At 55.1% G+C, this 13624-nt stretch overlaps 1 protein-coding gene across 2 annotated transcripts in view; it reads left to right on the top strand.

The window, feature by feature from the left end:
• FBXL18 (F-box and leucine rich repeat protein 18) overlaps window positions 1-13624 on the top strand; it is a 124726-nt gene that overhangs the window by 90793 nt on the left and 20309 nt on the right. For both annotated transcript variants that reach the window (XM_075319046.1, XM_075319045.1), the window contains one exon: window positions 11763-11981. In XM_075319046.1, the coding sequence (XP_075175161.1) occupies window positions 11763-11981 (219 nt within the window). The remainder of the gene's footprint in view (window positions 1-11762; window positions 11982-13624) is intronic.

Genomic DNA, 13624 nt, shown 5'->3' with positions numbered 1-13624 from the left:
GGCGGGCAGGTGGGGGGCTGGGGGAGAGGGGTAACTTTTGACAAATATTTGGAGTGTAGTGGTTTAGTATATGGGAATGTAGTTTTACAGGTGTGGTATATGGGGGGGGTGTAGTGGTGTAGTTTTATAGGTGTGTAGTATAATACAGGTGTATATAGGAGTGTAGTATAATACTACACCCCTATATACACCTGTATTATACTACACCACTACACCCCTATATACACCTGTAATATACTACACCCCTATATACACCTGTATTATACTACACCCCTATATACACCTGTATTATACTACACCCCTATATACACCTGTATTATACTACACCCCTATATACACCTGTATTATACTACACCCCTATATACACCCCTATATACACCTGTATTATACAGGTGTATATAGGGGTGTAGTATAATACAGGTGTATATAGGGGTGTAGTGGTGTAGTATATTACAGGTGTATATGGGAGTGTAGTATAATACTACACCCCTATATACACCTGTATTATACTACACCCCTATATAAACTTGTATTATACTACACCCCTATATACACCTGTATTATACTACACCCCTATATACACCTGTATTATACAGGTGTATATAGGGGTGTAGTATAATACAGGTGTATATAGGGGTGCAGTGGTGTAGTATATTACAGGTGTATATAAGGGTGTAGTGGTGTAGTATATTACAGGTGTATATGGGGTGTAGTGGTGTAGTATATTACAGGTGTAGTGGTGTAGTATAATTCAGGTGTTTATAGGGGTGTAGTGGTGTAGTATAATACAGGTGTAGTATATAGGAGTGTAGTATAATACAAGTGTAGTATATAAGGGTGTAGTGATGTAGTATAATACAAGTGTAGTATATAGGGGTGTAGTGATGTAGTATAATACAAGTGTAGTATATAGGGGTGTAGTGATGTAGTATAATACAAGTGTAGTATATAGGGGTGTAGTGATGTAGGTTATCACAGGTGTAGTATATAGTGATGTGCTGCAGTTTATTACAGGTGTAGTATATAGTGATGTAGCATATTACAGGTGTATATAGGGGTGTAGTGATGTAATATATAGTGGTATAGTATATAGAGGTGTAGTTTATTACAGGTGTAGTGTATACTGATGTATATTACAGGTGTAGCATGTGGCGGGTGTAGTGATGTAGTATATGGGGATTGTGTGTGTATGTATACATTGTGTGTATGTGTATATATATTATACACGCACAGTATATATGCCTGTTTGTGTGTGTATATATATATATATATATGTGGAACCGAGTTAATTATATTAGTCCGGCCCTCTAAAACCATCCCAATTTCTCATGCGGCCCCATGGGAAAATTAATTGCCCACCCCTGAACTAGAACCTAGATGAGGAATGGAGTGGAGCTGTCTTATCAAACCCCTGCTGCAAGGGGATTGGCTAGGGAACCCAAACATGTGCTGGACAAAGTAGGGCTAAATTCCTGCAGAGTCGCCGCAGCTCCGTATAGCCTTGCAGCAGGAGAAAACAGCAGAGTTGGCAAGGCTATAGAAGGCTACCGAAGCTGGGATGAGCAGAATGGTGACCGCAATTAGTAGGGCGGCGCTTGCCACTAGTGCTAATGACTGGCATGACAGACAATTCTAGATGTGTCCTGAGGATAGACTCTTACCCCAAAACACTGAATGCTCTCATAAATGCAAAGTTTACTTCAGGAAAGTATTAGTTTAACCCCTTCACGACCATGGACGGAAAGATCCGTCATGGTGCCCTGGGCCTTAACGACCAAGGACGGATCTTTCTGTCATGGCGTAATCGCGGCACCGGAGCCTCCGGTGACTGCGAAAAGTTAGCATAAACCGCAGATTCGGGGAGGAGGGGACCTGTACCTGACCTCAGGAGAGGGGTGGTGCCTCCTCCCCGGACCTACGGAGGCTGTGATTGGCTGACGAACGCCGCTCAACCAATCACAGCCACTGTAATGTTCCAGCCATTTAAAATGACTGAAACATTGAAATCCAGCCCTGGCCAGTGCAGCTATAGCACTGGCCATTGGTTGGAGCTGGGTGACCTCACTGGATCACCCTCCCCCAGCTCCAGTAGCTCTGATTGGAGAGATCGGCCTTGTGACCGCTCTCTCCAATCACAGTTGACCTGTTGCCGGTGACCGCCCCATCAGCTTCACTTGTCGGCCCTGCAGCACGCCAGCACAGTGAGTGTATACAGTGCAATGGCAGGGCGACAAGATCCGGTCCTATGCTGTTATGTGACCGGAGCATGGGACCCGGAAGTTGCCGCGCTGCCATTGCACTGTATGAAACCGGCCTCCCGATCCGCCGCTGCCCTCCGCGATCTGCCACCCGCACCCCCACCCCTCGTATCTGCTGCCCGCACCCTCACACCTCCCAATCCGCCGCTGCCCTCCGCGATCTGCCACCCGATCTGCTGCCCGGACCCCCACCCCTCGTATCTGCTGCCCGCACCCTCACCCCCACACCTCCCGATCCGCCGCCCTCCATCTGCCACAGTGCCACTGCTCCCCCCGATCTGCTGCCCGGCCCCTTTCCCTCGTGATCAGTTGCTCGTCCCCTCACCTCCGTGATGTGCTGCCAGCCCCTCCACTCGAGATCGGCTGCCCGCTTCCTCCTCCGTTATGTGCTGCCCGGCCCCGCCCCCTCTCCGTTATGTGCTGCCCGGCCCCGCCCCCTATCCTCCGTTATGTGCTGCGCGCCCCCTCTCCGTTATGTGCTGCCCGTCCCCTCCCCTCCGTTATATGCTGCGCGCCCCCTCTCCTTTGTTATGTGCTGCTTGCCCCCTCACCTCCGTGATGTGCTGCCCGTTCCCCCCCCACCTCTCACCCCCGTGATCGGCTACTCGCCCCCTCCCCTGTCACCCCCGCGATGTGCGCTCCCTCCCCTGTCACGCCCGTGATGTGCGCTCCCTCCCCTGTCACGCCCGTGATGTGCGCTCCCTCCCCTGTCACGCCCGTGATGTGCGCTCCCTCCCCTGTCACGCCCGTGATGTGCGCTCCCTCCCCTGTCATGCCCGTGATGTGCGCTCCCTCCCCTGTCACCACCGTGATGTGCGCTCCCTCCCCTGTCACCCCCGTGATGTGCGCTCCCTCCCCTGTCACCCCCGTGATGTGCGCTCCCTCCCCTGTCACCCCCGTGATGTGCGCTCCCTCCCCTGTCACCGCCGTGATGTGCGCTCCCTCCCCTGTCACCGCCGTGATCTGTGCTCCCTCCCCTGTCACCGCCGTGATCTGTGCTCCCTCCCCTGTCACCGCCGTGATCTGTGCTCCCTCACCTGTCACCGCCGTGATCTGTGCTCCCTCACCTGTCACCGCCGTGATCTGTGCTCCCTCACCTGTCACCGCCGTGATCTGTGCTCCCTCACCTGTCACCGCCGTGATGTGTGCTCCCTCACCTGTCACCCCCGTGATGTGTGCTCCCTCACCTGTCACCCCCGTGATGTGTGCTCCCTCACCTGTCACCCCCGTGATGTGTGCTCCCTCACCTGTCACCCCCGTGATGTGTGCTCCCTCACCTGTCACCCCCGTGATGTGTGCTCCCTCACCTGTCACCCCCGTGATGTGTGCTCCCTCACCTGTCACCCCCGTGATGTGTGCTCCCTCACCTGTCACCCCCGTGATGTGTGCTCCCTCACCTGTCACCCCCGTGATGTGTGCTCCCTCACCTGTCACCCCCGTGATGTGTGCTCCCTCACCTGTCACCCCCGTGATGTGTGCTCCCTCACCTGTCACCCCCGTGATGTGTGCTCCCTCACCTGTCACCCCCGTGATGTGTGCTCCCTCACCTGTCACCCCCGTGATGTGTGCTCCCTCACCTGTCACCCCCGTGATGTGTGCTCCCTCACCTGTCACCCCCGTGATGTGTGCTCCCTCACCTGTCACCCCCGTGATGTGTGCTCCCTCACCTGTCACCCCCGTGATGTGTGCTCCCTCACCTGTCACCCCCGTGATGTGCGCTCCCTCACCTGTCACCCCCGTGATGTGCGCTCCCTCACCTGTCACCCCCGTGATGTGCGCTCCCTCACCTGTCACCCCCGTGATGTGCGCTCCCTCACCTGTCACCCCCGTGATGTGCGCTCCCTCACCTGTCACCCCCGTGATGTGCGCTCCCTCCCCTGTCACCCCCGTGATGTGCGCTCCCTCCCCTGTCACCCCCGTGATGTGCGCTCCCTCCCCTGTCACCCCCGTGATGTGCGCTCCCTCCCCTGTCACCCCCGTGATGTGCGCTCCCTCCCCTGTCACCCCCGTGATGTGCGCTCCCTCCCCTGTCACCCCCGTGATGTGCGCTCCCTCCCCTGTCACCCCCGTGATGTGCGCTCCCTCCCCTGTCACCCCCGTGATGTGCGCTCCCTCCCCTGTCACCCCCGTGATGTGCGCTCCCTCCCCTGTCACCCCCGTGATGTGCGCTCCCTCCCCTGTCACCCCCGTGATGTGCGCTCCCTCCCCTGTCACCCCCGTGATGTGCGCTCCCTCCCCTGTCACCCCCGTGATGTGCGCTCCCTCCCCTGTCACCCCCGTGATGTGCGCTCCCTCCCCTGTCACCGCCGTGATCTGCGCTCCCTCCCCTGTCACCGCCGTGATCTGCGCTCCCTCCCCTGTCACCGCCGTGATCTGCGCTCCCTCCCCTGTCACCGCCGTGATCTGCGCTCCCTCACCTGTCACCGCCGTGATGTGCGCTCCCTCACCTGTCACCCCCGTGATGTGCGCTCCCTCACCTGTCACCCCCGTGATGTGCGCTCCCTCACCTGTCACCCCCGTGATGTGCGCTCCCTCACCTGTCACCCCCGTGATGTGCGCTCCCTCACCTGTCACCCCCGTGATGTGCGCTCCCTCACCTGTCACCCCCGTGATGTGCGCTCCCTCACCTGTCACCCCCGTGATGTGCGCTCCCTCACCTGTCACCCCCGTGATGTGCGCTCCCTCACCTGTCACCCCCGTGATGTGCGCTCCCTCACCTGTCACCCCCGTGATGTGCGCTCCCTCACCTGTCACCCCCGTGATGTGCGCTCCCTCACCTGTCACCCCCGTGATGTGCGCTCCCTCACCTGTCACCCCCGTGATGTGCGCTCCCTCACCTGTCACCCCCGTGATGTGCGCTCCCTCACCTGTCACCCCCGTGATGTGCGCTCCCTCACCTGTCACCCCCGTGATGTGCGCTCCCTCACCTGTCACCCCCGTGATGTGCGCTCCCTCACCTGTCACCCCCGTGATGTGCGCTCCCTCACCTGTCACCCCCGTGATGTGCGCTCCCTCACCTGTCACCCCCGTGATGTGCGCTCCCTCACCTGTCACCCCCGTGATGTGCGCTCCCTCACCTGTCACCCCCGTGATGTGTGCTCCCTCACCTGTCACCCCCGTGATGTGTGCTCCCTCACCTGTCACCCCCGTGATGTGTGCTCCCTCACCTGTCACCCCCGTGATGTGTGCTCCCTCACCTGTCACCCCCGTGATGTGTGCTCCCTCACCTGTCACCCCCGTGATGTGTGCTCCCTCACCTGTCACCCCCGTGATGTGTGCTCCCTCACCTGTCACCCCCGTGATGTGTGCTCCCTCACCTGTCACCCCCGTGATGTGTGCTCCCTCACCTGTCACCCCCGTGATGTGTGCTCCCTCACCTGTCACCCCCGTGATGTGTGCTCCCTCACCTGTCACCCCCGTGATGTGTGCTCCCTCACCTGTCACCCCCGTGATGTGTGCTCCCTCACCTGTCACCCCCGTGATGTGTGCTCCCTCACCTGTCACCCCCGTGATGTGTGCTCCCTCACCTGTCACCCCCGTGATGTGTGCTCCCTCACCTGTCACCCCCGTGATGTGTGCTCCCTCACCTGTCACCCCCGTGATGTGTGCTCCCTCACCTGTCACCCCCGTGATGTGTGCTCCCTCACCTGTCACCCCCGTGATGTGTGCTCCCTCACCTGTCACCCCCGTGATGTGTGCTCCCTCACCTGTCACCCCCGTGATGTGTGCTCCCTCACCTGTCACCCCCGTGATGTGTGCTCCCTCACCTGTCACCCCCGTGATGTGTGCTCCCTCACCTGTCACCCCCGTGATGTGTGCTCCCTCACCTGTCACCCCCGTGATGTGTGCTCCCTCACCTGTCACCCCCGTGATGTGTGCTCCCTCACCTGTCACCCCCGTGATGTGTGCTCCCTCACCTGTCACCCCCGTGATGTGTGCTCCCTCACCTGTCACCCCCGTGATGTGCGCTCCCTCACCTGTCACCCCCGTGATGTGCGCTCCCTCACCTGTCACCCCCGTGATGTGCGCTCCCTCACCTGTCACCCCCGTGATGTGCGCTCCCTCACCTGTCACCCCCGTGATGTGCGCTCCCTCACCTGTCACCCCCGTGATGTGCGCTCCCTCACCTGTCACCCCCGTGATGTGCGCTCCCTCACCTGTCACCCCCGTGATGTGCGCTCCCTCACCTGTCACCCCCGTGATGTGCGCTCCCTCACCTGTCACCCCCGTGATGTGCGCTCCCTCACCTGTCACCCCCGTGATGTGCGCTCCCTCACCTGTCACCCCCGTGATGTGCGCTCCCTCACCTGTCACCCCCGTGATGTGCGCTCCCTCACCTGTCACCCCCGTGATGTGCGCTCCCTCACCTGTCACCCCCGTGATGTGCGCTCCCTCCCCTGTCACCCCCGTGATGTGCGCTCCCTCCCCTGTCACCCCCGTGATGTGCGCTCCCTCCCCTGTCACCCCCGTGATGTGCGCTCCCTCCCCTGTCACCCCCGTGATGTGCGCTCCCTCCCCTGTCACCCCCGTGATGTGCGCTCCCTCCCCTGTCACCCCCGTGATGTGCGCTCCCTCCCCTGTCACCCCCGTGATGTGCGCTCCCTCCCCTGTCACCCCCGTGATGTGCGCTCCCTCCCCTGTCACCCCCGTGATGTGCGCTCCCTCCCCTGTCACCCCCGTGATGTGCGCTCCCTCCCCTGTCACCCCCGTGATGTGCGCTCCCTCCCCTGTCACCCCCGTGATGTGCGCTCCCTCCCCTGTCACCCCCGTGATGTGCGCTCCCTCCCCTGTCACCCCCGTGATGTGCGCTCCCTCCCCTGTCACCCCCGTGATGTGCGCTCCCTCCCCTGTCACCCCCGTGATGTGCGCTCCCTCCCCTGTCACCCCCGTGATGTGCGCTCCCTCCCCTGTCACCCCCGTGATGTGCGCTCCCTCCCCTGTCACCCCCGTGATGTGCGCTCCCTCCCCTGTCACCCCCGTGATGTGCGCTCCCTCCCCTGTCACCCCCGTGATGTGCGCTCCCTCCCCTGTCACCCCCGTGATGTGCGCTCCCTCCCCTGTCACCCCCGTGATGTGCGCTCCCTCCCCTGTCACCCCCGTGATGTGCGCTCCCTCCCCTGTCACCCCCGTGATGTGCGCTCCCTCCCCTGTCACCCCCGTGATGTGCGCTCCCTCCCCTGTCACCCCCGTGATGTGCGCTCCCTCCCCTGTCACCCCCGTGATGTGCGCTCCCTCCCCTGTCACCCCCGTGATGTGCGCTCCCTCCCCTGTCACCCCCGTGATGTGCGCTCCCTCCCCTGTCACCCCCGTGATGTGCGCTCCCTCCCCTGTCACCCCCGTGATGTGCGCTCCCTCCCCTGTCACCCCCGTGATGTGCGCTCCCTCCCCTGTCACCCCCGTGATGTGCGCTCCCTCCCCTGTCACCCCCGTGATGTGCGCTCCCTCCCCTGTCACCCCCGTGATGTGCGCTCCCTCCCCTGTCACCCCCGTGATGTGCGCTCCCTCCCCTGTCACCCCCGTGATGTGCGCTCCCTCCCCTGTCACCCCCGTGATGTGCGCTCCCTCCCCTGTCACCCCCGTGATGTGCGCTCCCTCCCCTGTCACCCCCGTGATGTGCGCTCCCTCCCCTGTCACCCCCGTGATGTGCGCTCCCTCCCCTGTCACCCCCGTGATGTGCGCTCCCTCCCCTGTCACCCCCGTGATGTGCGCTCCCTCCCCTGTCACCCCCGTGATGTGCGCTCCCTCCCCTGTCACCCCCGTGATGTGCGCTCCCTCCCCTGTCACCCCCGTGATGTGCGCTCCCTCCCCTGTCACCCCCGTGATGTGCGCTCCCTCCCCTGTCACCCCCGTGATGCGCTCCCCTCCCCTGTCACCCCCGTGATGTGCGCTCCCTCCCCTGTCACCCCCGTGATGTGCGCTCCCTCCCCTGTCACCCCCGTGATGTGCGCTCCCTCCCCTGTCACCCCCGTGATGTGCGCTCCCTCCCCTGTCACCCCCGTGATGTGCGCTCCCTCCCCTGTCACCCCCGTGATGTGCGCTCCCTCCCCTGTCACCCCCGTGATGTGCGCTCCCTCCCCTGTCACCCCCCGTGATGTGCGCTCCCTCCCCTGTCACCCCCGTGATGTGCGCTCCCTCCCCTGTCACCCCCGTGATGTGCGCTCCCTCCCCTGTCACCCCCGTGATGTGCGCTCCCTCCCCTGTCACCCCCGTGATGTGCGCTCCCTCCCCTGTCACCCCCGTGATGTGCGCTCCCTCCCCTGTCACCCCCGTGATGTGCGCTCCCTCCCCTGTCACCCCCGTGATGTGCGCTCCCCTCCCCTGTCACCCCCGTGATGTGCGCTCCCTCCCCTGTCACCCCCGTGATGTGCGCTCCCTCCCCTGTCACCCCCGTGATGTGCGCTCCCTCCCCTGTCACCCCCGTGATGTGCGCTCCCTCCCCTGTCACCCCCGTGATGTGCGCTCCCTCCCCTGTCACCCCCGTGATGTGCGCTCCCTCCCCTGTCACCCCCGTGATGTGCGCTCCCTCCCCTGTCACCCCCGTGATGTGCGCTCCCTCACCTGTCACCCCCGTGATGTGCGCTCCCTCACCTGTCACCCCCGTGATCTGCGCTCCCTCACCTGTCACCCCCGTGATCTGCTGTCCGCTCTCCCTCACCTCTCACCCCCGTGATCTGCGCTCTGCTCACCTGTCTCCTCCGTGATCTGTGCTCTGCTCACCTGTCTCCTCCGTGATCTGCGCTCTGCTCACCTGTCTCCTCCGTGATCTGCGCTCTGCTCACCTGTCTCCTCCGTGATCTGCACTGCGCTCCCTCTCCCACCTCTCACCCTCCCCGATCTGCTGCCTCCTTCATCTCCTGTGATCCAGCTACCTAGATCCATCCTGTAGGGTAACTATCCCCAATCTCACCTCCCACTCCCCTCTCCACCCATCCCCCTCCTCCCCACCCATCCCCCCATCCTCTGCCGCTCCTGCATCCACTGCGCCCTCTCCCATCCGCCCCCACCCTATCCCAGCCGCCGTCTCACAATCATAGATGCTCCCTTTATATGCCGCTGCCCCCCCATCTGCCGCCGCCCCATCTGCCGCCCCCCCCCATCTGCCGCTGTTTTTTTTTTCTATGCCATGGGGGTCTAGTTTCCAAAATGGGGTCACATGTGGGGGAGCTCCACTGTTTCAGCACCTCAGGGGGTCTCCAAACACAGCATGGAATACGCTAATTATCCCAGACAATTTTGCGTTTGAAACGTCAAATGACGCTCTTGCATTCCGAGCCCTGCTGCGCGCCCAAACATTTGATTTCCACCACATATGAGGTGTCTGTGTACTCAGGAGAAATTGCACAATACATTTTATGGTGCAATTTTTCCTGATACCCTTGTGAAAAAAAAGCTACCTGGTTGAAGTAACAATTTTGTGGTAAAAATTTTTTTTTTATTTTCACGGCTCAACTCTATTAACTTTTGTGAAGCCCCCAGAGGCTCAAAGTGCTCAATAAACATCTAGATAAATTCCATGAGGGGTCTAGTTTCCAAAATGGGGTCACATGTGGGGGAGCTCCACTGTTTCGGCACCTCAGGGGGTCTCCAAACGCAACATGGTGCGGCTCACAATTCCAGCTAATTTTCTGTTCAAAAAAGTCAAATGGCGCTCCTTCCCTTCCGAGTCCTGCCGTGCGCCCAAACAGTGGTTTTTCGCCACATATGAGGTATCTGCGTGCTCAGTAGAAATTGCCCAACAAATTTTGGGGGTTCATTTAATCCTGCTACCCTTGTGAATATGCAATATTTGAGGCTAAATTAACATTTTTGTTGCAAAAAGTAAAATGTTCATTTTTTTCCTTCCACATTGCTTTAGTCACTGTGAAGCACCTGAAGGGTTAATAAGCATCTTGAATGTGGTTTTGAGTAGCCTGAGGGGTGCCGTTCTTGGAATGGTGTCACTTTTGGGTGTTTTGTGTCATATAGACCTTTCAAAATCGCTTCAAATGTGATGTGGTCCCTAAAAAAAGTGGCTTTGTAAATTTTGTTGTAAAAATGAGAAATTGCTCATAAACTTTGAACCCCTATAACTTCCTTTAAATTTTTTTTTTTTTTTTTCCAAAAATTGTTCTGATGTAAAGTAGACATGTGGGAAATGTTATTTATTAATTATTTTGTGTCATATGTCTCGTTGGTTTTAGAGCATAAAAATTCAAAGTTTGAAAATTACAAAATTTTCAAAATTGTCGTGAAATTTCCGTTTTTTTTTTTCACAAAGAAACGCAAAAAATATCGGCCTAAATTTACCACTAACATGAAGCCCAATATGTCACGAAAAAACAATCTCAGAATCACCAGGATCCGCTGAAGCGTTCGAGTTATAACCTCATAAAGTGACACTGGTCAAAATTGCAAAAAATGGCCTGGTCTTTAGGGTCAAAATAGGCTTGGGGCTGAAGGGGTTAAGGGTGTGCATGTTTATACAACTGCAATAGTTTAGTTCTTTATTTTTATTTTCCACCCAAAAAAAAAGTTTGTTGTTCCTTTGAATTGTACAGATTATGGGTGACATTAAGGCTATGTGCCCACGGGACAATGTACCTGCGGACTTTTCCGCAGGTTTGTCCGCAGGTTTACCGCAGCTGCTCCCCGGAATCTGCAGCTATCCATTGCTGCAGTATTTCTGCGGCGTTGTTGTGGTAAACCTGCGGAAACAGTGCCAATTTCTTGCAGAATTCCTGCGGAATTCCCGCACTGTATCTCCATAGTGGAGGAGCGGGAATTCCGCAGATATTTCCAGATGAATAATTGACGTGCAGTTACGTGCGGCTGCGGGACATCCGCAGCATATTCCGCAGCCGCACATACCGCACGATTTATACAGCACTCCCCAAATCCCATACGATAACATGGGGAGTGTCTGTACTTGCTAGAACCTGTGGATTTATCTAGAAAATCCGGATAAAGCCGCAGGTTTTCCGCAGCAAAATCCGTGGGTACGGTACGTTGTCCCGTGGGCACATGGTCTTAAGATGGACAAAATTCTGAGTTTTATTCTTCGTGGTGTTTTTGTTTTGTTTGTTTGGTTTTTTTTACTCTTTTCTCATTTTTCCACATACCATAGCAATAAAAAAAAAACACAAAAATGTAACATTTCAACGAGTGTTCAGACTTTTTATAACCACAACATCTATCATTTTTTGGACAGTTTACTTTTTGCATCTGTAAAGAGTATACAACTTATTGTAAACCGTTCTAAAACTTGTTTCAAATATTATGAAACCCAACTCGAAAGATCCTTATATGGTACAAACTGCAAAAACAATGACCTTTAGATGAATGGAACTGATTTTTAGTTGCAGAAATTCAAATCTGCCTCATGTAATTATCCCCCAAAATAGATTAATGGAAAGATTTGTACTTCCAAGTTTTGAAAACACACATGGGTTTTGCTAACAGCCACTAATGCAAAATACTGACCAAAACGCTGTCATGTGATAATGACATTTTTTCCTTCTCTTTTAGACTGGAACAGCCATATTTCCCAGCAAATGACAAGTTCTTCCTAGCTCTAAGTCACTGCTCATCCCTTCAACGTTTATGTATTATATCTCGAAATGGAAATTTCCAGGCCGATGCTGTGATGTCATTTATTCACAAATGTCAAGAGTTAATCATGTGTCATCTATTCACTGGAGAAACACTAACTGCTTGTAAGAGCCTTCAGAATGATATAATAAAAAGGTATATAGTATGTTAATAAGAAAAAGTTATTACATTTTTTATATCTTTTCTCATTCAGCATTTGGTATATGCTTGCACTGCCCTCTAGCAATAGATACAGATACAGGCTGACAGGCCATCACAGCATACTTATGCTGGCAGTGAATAATTGTGAAGCCTATGCATCAACATTTGTTGTATGGAGAGGCTTCAGTAGTAAAAGCCTAAGAAGCTCTTCTATACTGTATCGTTACACTTTATTATCACTACACCTTACCGTAATGTACTCGTAAAAATATTTTATGTACAGTTAACAAACAAGCACTAAACTGACTATACATCTACAGTATCATTATGTCTACACTTCTGGCTCTGTGTCTTTTGATGTTTCCTGTTCAACCTCTCTACTTATCTTTGGTTAATGCAAGAAACGAGCTGAGGTCCCGCACTTTCTTAGTAAGATCTTGCGGTTAGTGATGGGCATACCCAGACTGTTAATGTCTGTATCCGCGCGTGTTCAAAAGTACCTGTGCACATGCCCTGGGCCTGGAGTTCTCAGGGAACCCCGAGTACCTATTTGTATCCAGCAATTCGAGTAGCTCAAAAAAAAAAAGAGCAGTCGCTTTATACTTTATACCTCCCGCGCGGCTTTAACTCTACTTTTAGGCCCGCTCATACTACTTCTGGGGCCGCTCATTAGCCTTCATACATATCCACTGCTTCCCTCGCCCACTAGCTGTCCCAGCATCTGTGACTGGTTGCAGTCAGATCGTGCCCCCACCCTGTGACAGCATGTCTGACTGCTTTCAGTCACAGACGCTGTGTGCGTGTCTATATTGGTATAAAAATAAATTAAAATTGGCGTAGGTTTCCCCCCATATTATGACACTCAGCACAAATAAAGTATACGGCTGCAGGGCCTATTTGTGTGCTTATCTTGGCTGTGTATAAAAATAAGAGGGAGCACTTTTATTTTATTTTTTTAATTATTTAATTAAATAAGTTAAACTGGCATTTGGCCCCCCCCAGATTTGATACCCAGCCATGGTAAAACCAACAGCTGTGGGCAACCTGAGTGAGCCGGGTAAATATCTTTGATTGTCACATCTATTGGATGTGACAATCCTGGGCAGCTGCAGGCTTCTATTTTTAGGGTGGGGGGGCAAAAAACCATGGGTCTCCCTAGCCTGAAAATACCAGCTGTCAGCTTTATCATGGCTGGGTATCAAAATTGGCGGAGATTGCATACCATTTTTTTAAATTATTTCACCCCTTCATAACCTTAGAGGTATACATAGTTGTGTTCCCCCGGTAACTGTATCAGAGATCCACCCGCACTTGCTTACCACTTAGATCATGCTGTCAAAATCTTACAGCGCGATTAAATTACCACTGCGGGGATCACGCCGTTCCCCACTGCCATGCACCAACCCATGGGCGCCTTGGTGTTGCCATGGTAACACGGGGTCAGCTGATGACCCCTGACGCTACGATTACTTATTTCATGTGAGACTCGACAGCAGCGGCACTCACAGGAACACTGCATTTCACTAATCAGTGATTGCAATGTCCAGTGATAAAGACTAGACTAGGACAAGAACTAGACTCACATAGGCATAATGTCTGCTCTGTTTTGTTGCAGTCTCTTCATAATAATCTTTTTG

The sequence above is a fragment of the Anomaloglossus baeobatrachus genome, chromosome 7, assembly GCF_048569485.1.
Source record: "Anomaloglossus baeobatrachus isolate aAnoBae1 chromosome 7, aAnoBae1.hap1, whole genome shotgun sequence".
In the NCBI taxonomy this organism is placed as follows: Eukaryota; Metazoa; Chordata; class Amphibia; order Anura; family Aromobatidae; genus Anomaloglossus; species Anomaloglossus baeobatrachus.
The sequence above is the reverse complement of the archived record's forward strand: the minus strand, read 5'-3'. Positions and strand labels throughout refer to the sequence as shown.